The sequence below is a fragment of the Pleurodeles waltl genome, chromosome 5, assembly GCF_031143425.1.
Source record: "Pleurodeles waltl isolate 20211129_DDA chromosome 5, aPleWal1.hap1.20221129, whole genome shotgun sequence".
In the NCBI taxonomy this organism is placed as follows: domain Eukaryota; kingdom Metazoa; phylum Chordata; class Amphibia; order Caudata; family Salamandridae; genus Pleurodeles; species Pleurodeles waltl.
The window spans coordinates 608,693,640-608,713,675 of record NC_090444.1 but is presented as its reverse complement, the minus strand read 5'-3'; the positions used below and the strand labels follow the sequence as shown (position 1 = coordinate 608,713,675).

At 48.3% G+C, this 20,036-nt stretch overlaps 1 protein-coding gene across 1 annotated transcript in view; it reads left to right on the top strand.

The window, feature by feature from the left end:
* MTR (5-methyltetrahydrofolate-homocysteine methyltransferase) overlaps positions 1–20,036 on the top strand; it is a 484,998-nt gene that overhangs the window by 200,287 nt on the left and 264,675 nt on the right. The window contains exons 15-16 of the mRNA XM_069234453.1: positions 1,051–1,236; positions 3,986–4,165. Of these exons, the coding sequence (XP_069090554.1) occupies positions 1,051–1,236; positions 3,986–4,165 (366 nt within the window). The remainder of the gene's footprint in view (positions 1–1,050; positions 1,237–3,985; positions 4,166–20,036) is intronic.

The window sequence follows — 20,036 nt, the reverse complement described above, 5'->3', positions numbered from 1 at the left end:
ACGTCCGCTCCAGCACCCCCAGGCTCACCGTCTCATTGCCGCTCCATGTACGGAGGACACCCCCGCTGCAGCACTGTCACCTCGGGGGGGCCGTCCACCATTGCCACTGCTTCCTCTTTTTGTGCCGCGTGAGCAGGTGCCGGAGGAATCCAGGCCAGGCAGGCAGGACTTACACTGGCACGCCCCTCCGCTGCACTCTGCTCTGACTGGGCCCGGGCAGCCACCTCCTGGGTGCAGATGACTGTAAATAACAGAAAGGGGGCAGCACGGGGCCCCAACTCCGCTCCGGGGATAACCAACTAGGCTCCATCGGTGTAATTTCTGCCGCTCTAGGGGGGCTGGGACTGCAGGATATTGCTGGATTTTATGGCTTGAGACAGGAGCCTTCTCGTGGCGTGTCTAGGCAGCCATCTTGGTACGCCCCGCCTCCGAGAAAGCCATTTAATTGATAAATAATGTTTTCCCCAAAATATTTTTAAGAGACCTCTTAGAAACTAATCCAGACCATCCCAAGGATCATATACAGTAGTCAGGGTTTTTGATGCTTCAGTCCATTATGCATTACGGCAGAGCCACTAGTTCTGGCACAGATGTTCAGAATTATTGATCTGTTTTTCCAGTTTGGGTTCTTAGCTTTGTAAACTATTAAGTGTAATATTCCATTAGATTAGCAGAAAAAAGGTGTTGACCTGTAACAACTGTTCTCTAACTTTAATCCCTTCTATGGATTCATGTACGAACTATAATTTTTCTATAAGAATTTCTATTCCATGAATTCTCTGCTCTAAAAAGAAGATGGATTGGTTAGAGACTTTTGGACTTCACAGACAGCTATTGTCCTAGCCCAGGTGATTTTGGAAGTATAAACATGATTTTGGTATTGTGTTCCCATAACTCCCAACTTGTAAAATATGCCATTATTTGTTAGTAACTTTTTATTCCTGTGAAACACACTTTTTTGCCTGCCATTTTGTTTGATTTGATATATTTGGAGTGGGTTGGACCTGTTTATATACAGGTAGATATGACAAGCCTTTTTTATGATTGCAGGTGCCTCTGTGCATTGACTCATCAAATTTTGCTGTAATAGAGGCAGGCCTGAAGTGTTGTCAAGGGAAGTGCATTGTAAACAGCATAAGCATGAAGGAAGGTGAAGAAGACTTCTTAGAGAAAGCAAGAAAGATCAGACGATACGGAGCTGCTGTAGTCATTATGGCTTTCGATGAAGTGGGCCAGGTGAGTTCTCTTTTTCTCTCATTATAGTTAGCTGTCTGTTAGACAAACCCTGGAAAGCACATTATTACATCTCTTAGCTACTGATGTACACATTGTGTTTGCCTGTTATATGATGAGCTAGTTTATTGGGTATTTGGCAAGTTATGAACAGAATGTAATAAGTTTGTTATTGTAATCATTATAGCACACTGTAAGACAAAGAAATGCCAGAAAATGTGACATTCCCTGAAACCTGGAAACAGTCGAAGGGGAAGGTAGCTAAGATTTATTGAAGTCTCCAAAACCGGATTAAATATTTTACCTAAAGGTGTGGAACAAGGCAACAAACTGCTTTTTACATATGTTATGTACTGTCCATTGTCAGCATAATTTGCACAAACTAAAACCTTAAATTACTGTAAAATCATCAATTCCACTTTGATCAGAAGGACAAAGGGTGTGAAATTAACAAAGCTGTGATTTATAAACTGATGTTTGTATCTCAGGGACCATTTGGACTGAATGTGTAATTTAGAGTATTATGTGTTAGAATGTATTAAATTATGAAGGTCAAACACAGTTGTGTACAATAGTCAAATGTGTTTCATATTCGCTAGGCACATTTGAAAGGTATTAAGTAGGCATTGTAATAATTAAGTGAAATTCGGAGCAAAGAACGTGCTTTTGCGAGCTGGTATAAAGCAAGTGCTCTGTAGTGGGTGTAAGGCAGCATGCTAGCGTTTTTTGTAAAACAGCTCAATAAGCTTGCTTCTACATTGTTGCTGTGAACAGCTGGTATCCGTGAATCTCAAACCATATTATTAAACATTAGGAAAAGGAAAGGTTTGAAATAAGGCAGAGACATTGTCCAAATTCGACCATGTGTGGAACAGATAATTTACAACTCTGGTCTTACATAATGTAAGCATTTTGGTACTTCAACACAAGATTGTCCTTCAGTTAAAACATTTCTAATGTGAGTCTGCAGTTCTAGCTCTACTCATGATTTTAATGTAGATACAGTTAGTGCTGGTGTTTTAAAGAGTAAATTGATCACATAGCTGGCCTGTGGCCACTAAATGGATATTTTGCAGCTTATCAGGCGATACTCATGGCAGTGGACTGCAACAAACACCTTCTTTTTTCAGTTTGCTTGTATTGAAGTATAGCAGTACATATAGCTATACAACAATCAACTTTCCAATTGACTACTTCTCTTATGTTCTGAAACCAAAATGTTCTTGCAGTTTTGTAAAATATAAAATGTTCTATTTGAGTATAAAATATAGTTTTGAAAAAATATGTGGGACCAACAGAGCAAATATTTAAGGAATGAAAATTGGGGAAATGGTAGAGAATCCATTTAATAGGAGACCGAAATACAATAACACTAACTAGTCTAATAAACACAAAAATACATCTATTTTGAAATATTAAAGTCATCTTGCATTAAGGAGGTGTATGTTTTAGTAGGGAACTCTTTCTAAGTGGAGTGCAGTCCTCACCCATGGACGATAAGAATATATAGACAGTGAGTGACACATAGTATTCTGGCGTTCTCTTTATATCTAACCCATTTGAAAAAATACATTTGATAGCACCTGCAAAGTTATTTTGCAGTATTGACAACCCAATCCCCTTAATTAGGACTCTGAGGAAGAACCTCTATTTTACAATAAATGTAACTGTGGATCGTAATTTGAAGAATGTCTACCCAGCATTGAAAAGTCAGTCTGTTTTGGATATAGGGTAGTCAAAAACATCTGCAAATCTACAAGTCATTTGTACAAATCTTGATATTGGTTTAGTGAGTTAATGTGTCAAAGTAATTTATCTGTGGAGGACCACAATAGCTAAAGTGTGTTGCAGATTATTTAAAAGCTAATTATTTACAACTTTGCAGGTTTGTATCTTTTCCATTTAAAATGTCATTTTAATGTTTAGGAATGTTGTTCTTTTTCAATGTGGAAGCACAACCATTATTGTTAAGGTTCTTGGTAGGAAATTCTTTAATTTTTTCTTTTTGAGCCCACAACTAGTAAGCGTTTTATGGTATGACCAAAGTGATACAAGGTAGTGGTTTTAAAACAGCAGGTGAAACATGGGGTAGTATTGAGGAGGATAAGAATTGGAGGGGGTCTAGTTTCTGGTACGCTATATTTATTAATGAATGAAGATGTGTGTATCTGTTTATTATTGTAACCTATGAGCACATGATTTCTGGGTGACTGCGGTGGAGAAAGGAATTACTTAAGGCTTCAGAAATTACAATGTGGAGCAGTGTTAGCAGTAGTTAGAACTTCTTACCTTTCAGAAATAACTTACTGCCTGAATATGTTTATGCAGCGAAGTATTCATGTATTTTCATATTAGCGCTCTAACACTGTGTGTGCAGACATGCTGTATGCTGTATGAAACTGTTGAATAAATATACTAAAACAAATTTAGAGAGTTTTATAGCAGACAGACTCGGTGACAAACAGGCTGGCTTGGATGGCAAATAGAGTGAAAGTGTTTGAACTACGAGCAGAAGATGCTGAGAACAGGGCCAGGAGGAACAACATACGGATCATTGGTCTGCCCGAGTGCCTGTAGGTCCCTGGTGCTGACATGACTGCATTCTTGGAGACCAGGCTCCGAACTGAGATACCACCTGAGTGCCTATCACCGTTCCTTGAACTTGAGAGAGAGTTGCTTGTATGCAAAGTGCTGTTTATCTAAACCTATTTGAAAACACTGCATGATACTTTTTTAATTTATTTGTCACCAGGCCACAGACACAGAAACCAAAATCAAGGTGTGCACCAGAGCATATAACCTTCTGGTGCAAAAATTGAACTTCAACCCAAATGACATAATCTTTGATCCGAATATTCTGACAATTGGTACTGGAATGGACGAACACAGTTTGTATGCCATTAACTTCATTGAAGCAACTAAAACTATAAAGGTGAGTCATTACTAAATACATTTCATTGTATTTAAGTACAATATTAGTAGTTGCTTGCTATCATCTTGATTGGAAGATTTGCCACTGTCCTATCGCCATGCAAAGTTTGCTGTTTATAACCATATTGAGTTATTTTGCATTTCTATAATCTCTTGTTGTCAGTAGGAGAGTTGAGTTTCTCTATTTCAAATAGCTTTAGACAGTAGAATGAAGGGTTCAATACAGTGTCTTTTACTGAAGAGACTGTTGAGAGGCAAAAAATCATGTTCGGTGGCATGTGTAGCTGCAGATACACATGCTTTGCATAGTCTGCCGTCTGGTGTTGGGTCGGAGTGTTACAAGTTGTTTTTCTTCGAAGAAGTCTTTTCGAGTCACGAGACCGAGGGACTCCTCCTCCTTTGTTTCCATTGCGCATGGGCGTCGACTCCATCTTAGATTGTTTTTTTTCCGCCATCGGGTTCGGACGTGTTCCTTTTCGCTCCGTGTTTCGGGTCGGAAAGATAGTCAGAATCAACTGAAAATTCGTCGGTATTGTTTCGTTCGGTATCGAGTTAGATTAGAGTCGACACCGAATCCAGAAGAGCTCCGGTAGCCCTTCGGGGTAATTTCGATCCCCCGTCGGGGCCTGGTCGGCCCGACCGCGTGCAACATCGAGACTGATGGAACGGACCCCGTTCCGATTCTGTCCTAAATGCCACAGTAAATACCCCTATACAGACCAACATTTGGTCTGTAACTTGTGCCTGTCACCCGAGCACAAAGAAGAGACGTGTGAGGCCTGTCGAGCGTTTCGGTCGAGAAAAACGCTCCGAGACCGAAGAGCCAGAAGGTTACAGATGGCGTCCACGCCGACAGGACAACGGAGGTTCGAGGAAGAGGGAGAAGAAGAAGCATTCTCCATCCACGAATCGGACTCCGAAGAATTAGACGTCGAGGAAACCGTGAGTAAGACGTCGAAACAAACATCACAGGGAAAAACAGACAAAGCCCAGGGGACGCCACTGCCAACAGGCCATGGCTCAACCCATAAAGTAGGTGACCGTCCATCGGCACCGAAGAAGGGCGAGACGGTGCCGAGATCGTCCGACTCAGGTCGAGACACAGGCACGCAGCAATCTCGGGACCGAGAAAGTGCCGCAGAAAAGGGTCGACACCGAGATAGCAGCACCGAAGCTGCTCGGCACAGAGACAGCGGCACCGAAGCTGCTCGGCACAGAGATAGCGGCACCGAGAGGGTGCGACGCCGAAAAATAGAAAAATCTCGTCCGAGCCGAAAATAACAAAAGGCACGGTTTCGGTGCCAAAACGCCCAGCAACCGAACCGAAAGCCAGTTCCTATTCAGAGGAACAATCACTGTCCTCCCAACTACAAAGACACCGATTTGAGGAGGAACTAAAAGAAACAGACGTAGATCACACGCAAAAGCGGATCTTTATACAAAGTGGGACAGGGAAGATCAGCACACTTCCCCCAATCAGAAGGAAAAGAAAACTAGAGTTCCAAAGCCAAGACAAGACACCACAAGCAAAAGTGGTAAAGAAGGTAACTCCACCACCCTCTCCACCACCGACAACTCATATATCACCGGCACAGACTCCGCCACAATCACCAGCTCATACCACCATGAGCCAAGATGATCAGGACGCATGGGATCTCTATGATGCTCCAGTATCAGACAATAGCCCTGAGTCGTACCCTACTAAGCCCTCACCGCCTGAGGACAGTACGGCATATGCACAGGTGGTAGCTAGGGCAGCAGAGTTTCATAATGTACGCTGCACTCAGAGCCTATCGAGGATGACTTCCTCTTTAACACCCTGTCATCCACCCATAGCAATTATCAAAGCCTTCCTATGCTCCCGGGGATGCTAAGGCACGCTAAACAAATTTTTAAGGAGCCAGTGAAAAGCAGAGCAATAACTCCAAGGGTGGAGAAGAAATACAAGGCACCGCCCACAGACCCTGCTTTTATTACATCACAACTGACACCAGATTCAGTTGTCGTCGGAGCAGCTCGTAAAAGAGCCAACTCACACACATCAGGCGACGCACCACCTCCTGACAAGGAGAGCCGCAAGTTTGATGCAGCGGGGAAAAGGGTTGCAGCACAAGCTGCAAATCAATGGCGCATCGCCAACTCGCAGGCACTCCTAGCGCGATATGACAGAGCCCATTGGGACGAGATGCAGCATCTCATCGAGCACCTCCCCAAAGAATTCCAGAAACGGGCAAAACAAGTGGTTGAAGAGGGACAGAACATTTCCAACAACCAAATCCGTTCTTCTATGGATGCAGCAGATACAGCTGCAAGAACAATAAATACTGCTGTAACAATAAGGAGGCACGCATGGCTGCGCACATCCGGCTTCAAACCCGAGATACAGCAGGCAGTGCTTAATATGCCGTTCAATGAACAACAATTGTTTGGCCCAGAAGTGGACACTGCAATTGAAAAATTAAAGAAGGACACTGATACAGCTAAAGCCATGGGCGCACTCTATTCCCCGCAGGGCAGAGGCACATTTGGCACATTTCGTAAAACCACTTTCAGAGGAGGGTTTCGAGGTCAAGCCACACAAGCCAGCACCTCACAAACAACACCGCCTACCTACCAGGGACAATACCAAAGGGGAGGCTTTCGAGGCCAATACAAAGGGGGCCAATTCCCAAGAAACCGGGGAAAATTTAAAGGTCCAAAAACCCCTCAAAACAAGCAGTGACTCACAGGTCACTCAACCCCTTCACACAACACCAGTGGGGGGAAGACTAAGCCAGTTCTACAAATCTTGGGAGGAAATAACAACAGACACTTGGGTCTTAGCAATTATCCAACATGGTTATTGCATAGAATTTCTCCAACTCCCTCCAAACGTCCCACCGAAAACACACAATATGTCAAAACAGCATATAGACCTTCTAGGACTAGAAGTTCAGGCATTACTGCAAAAAGACGCAATAGAATTAGTACCAGGTCCACAAAAGAATACAGGAGTTTACTCACTGTACTTTCTAATACCCAAAAAAGACAAAACTCTAAGACCAATATTAGACCTCAGAACACTAAACACCTACATCAAATCAAACCACTTTCACATGGTGACATTACAAGACGTAATCCCACTGCTGAAACAGCAAGACTACATGACAACATTAGATCTAAAAGATGCGTATTTCCATATACCGATCCATCCCTTGCACAGGAAATACCTAAGGTTCGTATTCAAAGGAATACACTACCAATTCAAAGTGTTGCCATTCGGAATAACAACAGCGCCAAGAGTCTTTACAAAGTGTCTAGCAGTAGTAGCTGCACACATCAGGAGGCAGCAAATACACGTGTTCCCGTACCTAGACGATTGGCTAATCAAGACCAACTCGCTAACAAAGTGTTCACACCACACAGATTATGTTATACAAACCCTTTACAAGCTGGGTTTCTCCATCAACTATGCAAAGTCACACCTTGTGCCGTGTCAAACACAGCAATACTTAGGAGCGACAATCAACACAACAAAAGGGATAGCCACTCCAAGTCCACAAAGAGTTAAAAATTTTCACAAGGTGATACAAGCCATGTATCCAAATCAAAAGATACATGCAAAAATGGTATTAAAACTCCTAGGCATGATGTCCTCATGCATAGCCATTGTCCCAAACGCAAGATTGCACATGCGGCCCTTACAACAGTGCCTAGCATCACAATGGTCACATGCACAGGGTCAACTTCTAGATCTGGTGTTGATAGACCGCCAAACATACATCTCGCTTCTATGGTGGAACAGTACAAATTTAAACAAAGGGCGGCCTTTCCAAGACCCAGTGCCACAATACGTGATAACAACAGATGCTTCCATGACAGGGTGGGGAGCACACCTCAATCAACACAGCATCCAAGGACAATGGGACGTACATCAAAGAAAGTTTCATATAAATCACCTAGAACTGTTAGCAGTATTTCTAGAATTGAAAGCATTCCAACCCATGATAACCCACAAATACATTCTTGTCAAAACAGACAACATGACGACAATGTATTATTTAAACAAACAGGGGGGGACACACTCGACACAGTTGTGTCTCCTAACACAAAAAATATGGCATTGGGCGATTCACAACCACATTCGACTAATAGCACAATTTATTCCAGGGATCCAGAACCAGCTAGCAGACAATCTCTCTCAGGATCACCAACAGGTCCACGAATGGGAAATTCACCCCCAAATCCTGAACAATTACTTCCAAATTTGGGGAACACCTCAAATAGATCTATTTGCAACAAAAGAAAACGCAAAATGCCAAAACTTCGCATCCAGGTACCCACACCGGCAATCTCAAGGCAATGCTCTATGGATGAATTGGTCAGGGATATTTGCGTACGCTTTTCCCCCTCTCCCTCTCCTTCCATATCTAGTAAACAGATTGAGTCAAAACAAACTCAAACTCATACTGATAGCACCAACATGGGCAAGACAACCTTGGTATACCACACTACTAGACCTGTCAGTAGTACCTCATGTCAAACTACCCAACAGGCCAGATCTGTTAACACAACACAAACAACAGATCAGGCATCCAAACCCTGCATCGCTGAATCTAGCGATTTGGCTCCTGAAATCCTAGAATTTGGACACTTAGGACTCACTCAAGAGTGTATGGAGGTCATAAAACAAGCTAGAAAACCTTCCACTAGACACTGCTATGCAAGTAAATGGAAAAGATTTGTTTGTTACTGTCATAATAATCAAATTCAACCATTGCATGCATCTCCAAAAGATGTAGTAGGGTATTTACTACATTTGCAAAAGTCAAATCTAGCTTTCTCTTCCATAAAGATTCATCTCGCAGCAATATCTGCATACCTACAAATTACTCATTCAACTTCCCTATTTAGAATACCTGTCATAAAAGCGTTTATGGAAGGACTAAAAAGAATTATACCACCAAGGACACCACCTGTTCCTTCATGGAACCTCAATATTGTCTTAACAAGACTCATGGGCCCACCTTTCGAACCCATGCATTCTTGCGAAATGCAATACCTAACGTGGAAAGTTGCATTTCTCGTTGCCATTACATCTCTAAGAAGAGTAAGTGAAATTCAGGCGTTTACTATACAAGAACCATTTATTCAAATACACAAAAATAAGGTAGTTCTAAGAACCAACCCAAAATTCTTACCAAAGGTTATCTCACCGTTCCACTTAAATCAAACAGTAGAATTACCAGTGTTCTTCCCACAGCCAGACTCAATAGCTGAAAGAGCACTACATACATTAGACATCAAAAGAGCACTAATGTACTACATTGACGGAACAAAACTAATTAGGAAAACAAAACAACTATTTATTGCATTTCAAAAACCTCATACAGGAAATCCAATATCAAAACAAGGTATAGCCAAGTGGATAGTTAGGTGCATCCAAACCTGCTATCTTAAAGCAAAAAGAGAGCTGCCTATTACACCAAAGGCACACTCAACCAGAAAGAAAGGTGCTACCATGGCCTTTCTAGGAAATATTCCAATGAACGAAATATGTAAGGCAGCAACATGGTCTACGCCTCACACATTTACTAAGCACTACTGTGTAGACGTGTTATCCGCACAACAAGCCACAGTAGGTCAAGCTGTACTAAGAACTTTATTTCAAACTACTTCCACTCCTACAGGCTGAACCACAGCTTTTGGGGAGATAACTGCTTACTAGTCTATGCAAAGCATGTGTATCTGCAGCTACACATGCCACCGAACGGAAAATGTCACTTACCCAGTGTACATCTGTTCGTGGCATTAGTCGCTGTAGATTCACATGCGCCCACTCGCCTCCCCGGGAGCCTGTAGCCATTTGGAAGTAATCTTCAACATTTGTACATTTGTAAATATATTATTTTAATCTTCATTTTGTACATACTTATTCATTCCATTGCATGGGCACTATTACTAGCATACACAACTCCTACCTCACCCTCTGCGGGGAAAACAATCTAAGATGGAGTCGACGCCCATGCGCAATGGAAACAAAGGAGGAGGAGTCCCTCGGTCTCGTGACTCGAAAAGACTTCTTCGAAGAAAAACAACTTGTAACACTCCGACCCAAAACCAGACGGCGGACTATGCAAAGCATGTGAATCTGCAGCGACTAATGCCACGAACAGATGTACACTGGGTAAGTGACATTTTCCTTATTTCAGTTGTAGAATATGCTGAATTTGGAGGCATGGCTTGGTGTCAATGTGTTAGGGAGCTCCTGCAGAGCTCCCGGACGAGCTTGTCCATCAAGATCCAGCCGGCATCGATATGTCCGATCTTGCCACAAAATTTAATGAAGGAGACCCCCTAATTCACCCCCGCTGACAGCTGCCCTACTTGGGCGGTGCAGTGTCTTGCCAGTGCAAGAGGGAGTGGACCACACCATCGCTCCAGACAAAGATGGTGGCCGCCGAATCTGGCACCGTGCCTGACTGACAACAGATACACCTGGCTGTCCTTCCTGCGTGTCCTGGTTGAAGCCAAGGTCTTAGTTGGCCGTCAGACCTCACCGAAGGTACCTGGAGTGTCCCTCCCTCAGTGTGTGTAAGAAAGAAGAGCTAAGTGGAAACACCTGAGCCGTCGGTGGTGGATCCGCGGAATGTCTTACGGACAGTTGCCTGTCTGAGACTGTTCACCCAACCCTGGCTTCGCTGCTTTTGCATGGCTGGCCGTTTACGGGCCGCTCTCTCCCTTGGACAAAAGACTGACACTGTGGGGAGACGGTTGCCTTCGCTATTGCAGTCATGTAGCGGCCTGAGCCCACAGCAGCCATGAGGACCAGGACAGGTGAGGATGACGTGGCGGGAGCCGGGATGTGGCCTTGAGTGGAGGGGGCTTCCGGCTGCGTGCTGTGGCCTAGCAGAGAAGGAGATCTCATGAAGTGCAGAGTGGAGAGAGCCCGACAGGGTGCATGACACCCTGCAATTCGCACACAGCCCTGTGAGGGAGAGGACCTGACCTGCCCCTCTCAGGGGTGCTTGGTGTGGATTGCAAGATATGCTGAGGCTACCTGGAGAATAGGGGGTGAATCCCTCAGTGCTCGCCTTCTTCTATGCAGCGGGAACCAACCGCCTCTTTTTAGGACACTGCATGCCACCCTGAGAGCAATGGGCAGAGAGCTGCTCCAACCTGAACTGGGACCACTCATTACAAGGGCCCTTGCCCTAGATCCAGCAGGGCCTTGCACCACATTGCACGGCTGGTGTGCTGCATCTGCTCCAGCTGAATTCTGGGGCCCATGGTGAACCTTGGGCTAAACGGCGGGACGACTGTGACATCCGAGCCTGACCTAAGACACTTACTACTAGTGGCACGAGGCACACTTAAGGAGACCGCAGTGATCCCCTCACCAGTACACCACAGGACCACATCGAGATGGGCAAATATTTGAAGAAAAGAGATGCCAGAGACCCTGATCAGGATCAGAAAGCTATTGCCACTGTGCCAGGGACCATGGATGGGACTGGCGACCCTGACATGAAGGAACACCATGGCACTACACTGGACGATTTTCTTCAAGCAATAGCAGCGTCTAATGAGGAACTGGACCTCAATTAAAATACCATGGTCATAGGCCTGTTACTTCTCTGAGACGATCACAGATGATTAGCAGAGAGGGTTTAAACGACAGATCATACCTTGGAAAACATAAGTCCAGAGGTGACCTCGGTGACAAATAGGATGGCTGGGATGGAAAATAGAGAGAGAAAGTATTAGAACTGCGAGCAGAAGAACAGGACCAGGAGGAACAACATACGAATCATTGGTCTACCCAAGCGCATGGAAGGCCCTAGTGCTGACATGACTGCATTCCTGGAGACATGGCTCCGCACTGTGATAGTAGATGAGAGCCTGTCACTGTTTGCACTTGAGACAGCCCATTGAATGCACGCTAGATCTCCAGTCCCTGGAGCAGGACCTCGACCAGTCATTGCCAGAGTATTGCATTTTAAAGACTGAGACCATATCTTGCCCCAGGCCCAGCTAAAGGGAGAAATCACTATGGAAAATTGCAGTCGTCATCCTTCCCAACTTTACTAAGAAAGTACAACAGCAGAGAGACTCCTTTACAGATGCCGAATAGCAACTCTGGAAAATGAGCCTTACCTATGCAATGCTGTTCCCTGCCCAGCTCAGGGTCAACCATAACAACTCAGCACGCTTTTTCACATTTCCTGCTCTAGGTCTGGGAATGGATCAAACAATTCCCTCATCGAGAGGGTAGCCTCTCCCCAGACACGCAGCGTTGCTCCAGAGGGGCCAAAAAAAGGTGGCGAAACCACACACAAGGGTGATTCCCTCACGCTCCCAGGCCCTGCAACAGCGCCAAAGTGTGGTGGAGGAAGTGGCAGCTAGAAGCGGGGTGAGGTCCACTCCCCCATCGGAAGTGAGAAAACTGGCGGACTCGCACATTGCCTCGACATATCATGTGCCACAGATGTTTTCCTTCCACAGATTATATCCAGAGCAGCTAATCAACTGATTTTATCCTGGTCCAGTAAGGAGTCGACCATGTGCTGGGGGAAGAAGAATAGAATGCCCACTATACTCTGCAGTGCTGATGAATAGTGCTGGGTATGTGAACAGCTCTCTGCGCCAAATGTAACAAAGGCTGACCCTGAAGGGGAGGATGGAAGAAAATTCCAATCACATGATGTCATACAAAACTAGTGGGGCGAGATTGACCCACTTTGATTCTGCTTAGTATCTGGATGGCAGGTGGAAAGGCCAGGGGACTCCCTACAGAGAGAACACCCCCATCTTCTAGTTGTGCATGTGATGAATGCGCAAATGTTGCCTAGTTGACTGCTGGTTTGGATGGTGGTGCGTTTACTTCTCGTCCCGGGGTTGGGGAGATGGGATATTGTTGTGGTTTTTTTTTCCGGTTGTTGTTGCAGGTCCTCCCCCTCACCCCCGGCCTCCGCTACCTCGCTGTCTAGAAGATGGGCGAGATACGCTGACTCTCCTCTTGCACTCTCCCTTGGAAGGAGCTGCTGGAATGTTACTCTACACACCCACCATCGCCTCTCCCTTGACGTATACATTAGTTAGTTGGACGGTCAGGGGCCTAAACAGCTTGACTAAATGACACAAAGTGCATTCATATTTAAAGAGGCGCAGAGCTCGTATTGCAATCCTACTTGACAGGCCTGGAGAGGGAAGCGCTTCACAAATGCTGAAGGGGACAGATATATAATCCACGGCGAACTCTGCCTTTACGAGGGACATTCTGATCTGGATCCGACTGGGGTAACATTTAAAAAAACTTATGAACTCAAGAGGGTGCTTCACACCTCCCCCCTGCAGGAACTGTAACACCTGGACGGTGAGGCTCAGGACTCAGATTACAGTCCCCCAGGGCACACCAGCTAGTGGAGTTACCCACCCCCAGATAAAGCCCCATTTTTGGTGGCAAGTCCGATGAAAAAATTAAGGAAAACAGTGAGGAGTGACCACCCCAGCTAAGACCACTCATAAGTTGTCCAGAGCTGAGGTGACTACCTCCCTGCAGAATCCTCCATCTTGGTTTGGAGGACAGGGACCAATAGGTTTAGGAATGTGCCCCCCCCCTCCCCAAAGGTTTAGGAATGTGCCCCCCTCCCCTCAGGTACAGTAGCCATTGGCTACTGCCCTGTGACCCCTGTAACGCCCCTAAATCCAGGATTTAAGGGCTCCCCTGAACCCAAGTCGTCAGATTCCTAGCGACCTCACAAGAAAGAAGAAGGACTCCGGCGCCTAAAGACCCACTGCACCCCCTGCCCCCATGCCTTGGAGAACCCGACCTCTGGTGTAGCAACATTCAGCAGGTAGCCCTCCTCCCTGTCCAGCCTTTGGTTAGCCCGAGGCGACCCCCTGGACCTCGCCTGTAGCATCTGAGTGACCCCCGGGGCCCCTTCATTGAGAACCATTGGAAATCCGATGCCTTGTTTGCACCCTGCACCCGACTGTCCCAGTGCCGCTGAGGGTGCATGTTTGGTGCCTACTTGTGGACCCCAAGTGCTCCTCTGCCCTCGGAAGATGCTGGTACTTACCTGCCTGCAGATCTGATTCCGAGTGACCCTTGTCTCCATACGAGCCCACTTTAAATTTGATTACACTTTGACCTCTGCCCCCGCAGGCCTCGTGTTGCTGGGTGTTTGGGGTTAGCTTGAGACTTGAACTGTAAGTGTTATACTTACCTGTAAAACAATCTAACTTGTCTTCCCCTCAGGAACTGTTTTTGAAAATTGCACTGTCAAGTTTTAAAACAGATTATTGCCAATATTTCGAAAACTGTATAACTTATCGATTTCAAACAAAGTACTGTTGACACGTGTGTGAAATATGAAAATATTGAAGTACTTACATGCAGCTTGAATCTTGTGGTTCTAAAAATAAAGAAAATATATTTTATCTATATAAAAACCATTAGTCTGGAGTTAAGTCATTGAGTGTGTGCTTCTTCTATTGTCTGTGTATGTACAACAAATGCTTTGCACTACCCTCTAATAAGCCTAACTGCTCAACCACACTACCTCAAAAAAAATAGAGCATTAGTATTATCTACTTTAGCCTCTGTTAAGCCTCTGGGCAACCACTGAACTCTGCACACTATGGTGGTCGTTACAACCCTGGCGGACGGTGTTAAAGCGGCGGTAAGACCGCCAACAGGCCGGCGGTAAAAAATTTGCAATTACGACCATGGCGGAAACCGCCAACAAAGACAGCCACTTTAACACTCCGACTGCCACGGCGGTACAAACAAACAGCATGGCGGTCACCACCAACAGGCAGGCGGGAGACAATGTACAATCCACAGTATCACAACAGGCCAATCCGCCACCTTTTCCGGGGCGGATTCACTGTGGATAAAAAGACGGCGGAAACAGGAATTCCGAAGGGAAAACGCTCACCTCTCCACACCCCACGAGGAACGAGGACACCATGGACCTGGAACTCCAAATTCTACCTGCGATAGTCTTCATGCTCCTCTACCAGGAGCACGAACGCCGGTTTCGAAGACCACAGTGAGTACTGCACCTACGACACAGGGGAGGGGGGAGGGGAAAACCAGGGACATACACACGCAACACCCCCACCCACTACAACACACACACACTAATGCATATTAATACATCACAGTTACACCCCCCCCCCTTCGGAAAAATGCAAAGACAATAGAAAATGAGTGTAACCATTGTAATATATTAAAATCAAGTAGGCAAAAATATATATATATACACCATTTACAAAATATATACCAAGCATAGTAGTCCAGGTAGTGCTCCAATTAAGTCCGTGGAACACTGGGCCCACACGGTATGGGCGAGGCCCACACAAGATCCCCGACCATGACGGAGAGAGCACTGCAGGGGCATCAGACAGCAACTAAACAGGCAGCTCATGGGGAGGGAAAGGGGGGGCACCTCAGCCGCTTGAGTGCACAACGCCAAATCCACGAGGGGGCCACATGCCCACTGTTCCATTCTGGGGAGTGCAAAGACAAAGTCTCTCAAGTCTCTACAGTGGGTGGCTTGCCCACTGTTCCATCCTGGGGAGTGCAAAGCCACAGTCTCAAGTCTCTACAGTGGGTGGCGTGCCCACTGTTCCATCCTGGGGAGTGCAAAGCCACAGTCTCTCAAGTGGATAACAGTATCCACTGGTTCTGGAAGGGGCCTTGTGCCCAGAGTGCTTCATCCTGCTAAGGACAGAGGTAGTGGATGGATCTCTCCACTGGTTCTGGAGGGGGCATGGTGCCCAGAGTGCTTCATCCTCCTAAGGACAGAGGTAGTGGATGGATCTCTCCACTGGTTCTGGAGGGGGCATAGTGCCCAGAGTGCTTCATTCTGCCCGTGACGGACTCAGTAGCATCAGTGCCCTTGGCGCTCATGGGCCAGCGGCGCTTGAGGCGGCTGTGCCCTGTTCAGCGGTGCTTGAGACGGCGTTGCCCTGTTCAGCGGTGCTTGAGACGGCGTTGCCCTGTTCAGCGGTGCTTGAGACGGCGGTGCCCTGTTCAGCGGTGCTTGAGATGGCGGTGCCCTGTTCAGCGGTGAGTGAGATGGCGGTGCCCTGTTCAGCGGTGCTTGAGGCGGCGGTGACCTGTTCAGCGGTGCTTGAGGCGGCGGTGACCTGTTCAGCGGTGCTTGAGGCGGCGGTGCCCTGGTCAGCGGTGCTTGAGACGGCGGTCTCCATTGCAGGGACTCAGCTGCTGGCGGACCTTCATGGCCCAGCGGGGCTTTTGCTGGCGGTCCTTCACGGCCCAGCGGGGCTTTTCCTGGTGGTCCTTCACGGCCCAGCGGGGCTTTTGCTCGCGGTCCTTCATGGCCCAGCGGGGCTTGTGCTGGCGTCCTTCATGGCCCAGCGGGGCTTTTGCTGGCGGTCCTTCACGGCCTAGCGTGGCTTTTGCTGGCGGTCCTTCACGGCCCAGCGTGGCTTTTGCTGGCGGTCCTTTATGGCCCAGCAGGGCTTGTGCTGGCGGTCCTTCATGGCCCAGCGGGGCTTGTGCTGGCGGTCCTTCATGGCCCAGCGGGGCTTGTGCTGGCGGTGGCCTCCTGGGCAGCTGGGCTGGTGCTGGTGGTGGCCTCCTGGGCAGCGGGGCTTGTGCTGGCGGTGGCCTTCTGGGCAGCTGGGCTTGTTATGGCGGTGGCCTCCTGGGCAGCTGGGCTTGTGCTGGCAGTGGCCTCCTGGGCAGCGGGGATGATGACGGTCTTCTCCGCTGTGATGCTCTTCCCAGACTTGCTGGGTTTCTTGTGGCCCTTCCCCACCTTGGAAGGTGTCACAGCTGACTCCACACTCCCCCTGGGAGCGGCTTTGGTGGCTGGAGTATTCCCCCTCTCCCGCCGGGCAATGGGCAACTTCTGATGCTTCACAGGTGGGGGACTGTCTGTGCTGTGGCTCCGTGCCACACTGGCTGCCCTGGTGGCCGGTGCACTCCAGATTCTGGTGACTACTGGTCCCGGAGATGTTGTGGCTGAGGTGCTAGTTCGGGACCTATGAGATGGATGGGGTGGGGGAGGTGTGGGAAAGAGGTCAAGGTTGGACAGGAAAAGTTTTTTTGACACACTGGTACGGGTAGCTGGAGGGGGTTTGGGAGTGGAGGAAGAGGTTGTGGTTGTAGGAGGTGTTCGTTTGCTGACTTTGTGTGAAGGTGCATGTGCTGGAGGCTGTCGTGAGGTGGATGGCTGTTGGGTGGGTATGTGCCTGCGTCTGTGTATCTTCGGAGGGGACGTGTGAATGGTATTGGGGGTGGTGACTGCACGTGAGCGGGGTGTGTTGGTGGGTGTGCTGGAGAGGGACATAGTGGCTGTAGAAGTAGTGCATGCAAGTGTGAGTGTAGACGAGACCGGGAGGAAGGAGGGAGATGAGGAGGAGGTGGACACAGTGGAGGCAGTAGATGTTGGTGTGTCTGCATGTGTGTGATGCTTGCGTGAGTGCCTGTGGGATGTGTGGTGCTCATGTTTGCCTGAGCCTCCCTTGTGTGTTGAGGTGTGTGCATGCTGGTCTGTATGTGTTCTTGGGATAGGCTGAGGTACAGGGGATTGGGTCGGGTGGAGGAAGTTGGAGGAGGGAGGCTAGACACAGGGACAATGGCTGCCATCAGTGCTGAGGCCAGAGTCTGAAAAGCTCGCTGAAGGGCCGTCTGACCAGAATGAATGCCCTCCAGGAATGCATTTGTTTGTTGCAACTGCCTTTCTACACCCTGGATGGCATTCAAAATGGTAGAGTGCCCAACAGTGAGGGATCTGAGGAGGTCAATGGCCTCCTCACTGAGGGCAGCAGGGGTGACTGGGGCAGGGCCTGAGGTGCCTGGGGCGAAGGTGATGCCCACCCTCCCGGGTGAGTGGGCACGGGGCGAAGGCTGAGGGGCTGCTGGGAGGTCAGTGCTGGAAGGGGGGTGGCGGCTGTAGATGGGGAGGGGGCACAGATGTTGCCCCCACCACAAGGGAGCTCCCATCAGAGGATGAGTCTGTGTCCGTGGAGCTCCCCTCGCCCTCCGAACACTGGTGAACTCCGAGTCCGTAGTGTGGCCCTCCATGGCCATGTGGGATGCAGCTCCCTCCTGCTCCGGTGCCACTGCTCCTCCGCCTGGTGATGCTAATGCACACAAGAACAGGGAGACCACAAAAAGCGGGGGGACGACAGAAGAAAGACATGTTGAGTGCATGCATTACCGCTGCCGTTGGCGGACACGACAGACACAGAAGCCCCCTGCACTACGCCGCGCACTTGGGCTCCACTGTTCAATTCCTGGGAAATGGCCTACAAGGCTATGGACGACATCTGCACACATAGATGACATAGGGGCATGACTAGGTGTACTTGACACTCTACAGAGGTGGGGTGGGGTGCCACAGGGCCTGCCTTACGGAGGGACCTTGCCTACGGAACTCACCCTGGCCTAGGGAAACCCACAGCCCACCTCCCCCACCCAGACCCCTCCACTGCGCGCAAAGTCATCAGAATGCGAGTGTACTCACCCCCTTGTGGCTGCTGTGATGCCCTCAAGCGCCCATCCAACTCCGGGTACGCCACCGCCAGGATCCTGAACATCAGGGGGGTCATGGTGCGACGGGCACCCCTCCCATGTTGGGAGGCCATCCCCAGCTGAGCCTCCGCCGTCTTCTTGCTCCAGCGGCGAATGTCCTCCCATCTTTTCCGGCAGTGGGTGCTCCGTCTGTGGTAGACCCCCAAGGTCCGGTCGTCCTTGGCGATGGCACGCCAAATATGTTTTTTCTGGTGGGCGCTGACCTACATGATTTGTACAGGGGGAAGAGAAAGTTATTACCAACTGCACCGTCCAAGTGATTGGCCCCCATCCCTGCCCTTGCCATGTGACACACGCACTCACCGTTGTTTCATGCACGCCGCACTCTCCCCCCTTCCTTCTTACATAAACCCCTCTCCATTCAGGCATAGCCCATACATCATGCTCCTAGTGTACTTACCAGTTTGTCTGGAGGACCGTAGAGTAGTGTGTACTGGGGGAGGATCCTATCCACGAGTTTCTTCAACTCCTCCGATGTGAAGGCAGGGGCCCTTTCCCCAGACACTCGAGCCATTGTCTCTTCCAGACCGAGGTCACAGCAGCACTTGCAGTGTAGGTCCTCTCCTGTCGAAGATCAGGTATCGAGTGATTGAACAGATAGAAAATGGCGGTCACGTCTGCGGCGGTGCGTACCGTCACCGCCGGCGTACATCGTCATTGGCTCCTGGGACCCATAGGGTCCAATGTTAACCAATGCAGCATTGCGCCGTTGTCTTCGACCACCTACCGCGACGGTGTAGAACGCCAGCGCAGTTACCTCACATCCCATTGTCCCACTTTAGAGGTCAGGCAGCCGCCATTTCAGGGGCCCACATGGCTTCATTTTCAACTGCGTCACACATACCTAGGCCTAGACTCAACAAACATACAGGCCACTTTTTTAGTATGAATGGTGTTCTGTGTAAGCTGTAGGTACGTACCTCTGAGTTGTTTGACTCTGTGCTCGCTGTTGTCCTTCCTAGGCACCGTCCGCTGGGACATGTGAGGAGATGGCGGCATCCTCCGGTGTTATGACCGTTGGTGGACCTGTCGACAATGGAAGAAAGACATGTGATAATCACATACAGGTTTGACCGTGCCACAATCCAGGAACTGTGTACCGAGCTGGAGCCATACATGATGTCAGCTATCTTCAATCCCACAGAAATCCCCCCTCAAGTGCAGGTGCTGTCAGTGCTCCATATCCTTGCAAGTGGGTCATTTCAAACAACAGTGGCCATAGCATCAGGGATGTTCCAGCCTATGTTTTCCAACGTGTTGTCCAGAGTGTTGTCTGCCCTGCTGAAACACATGCGGAGCTACATCGTTTTCCCTTAGG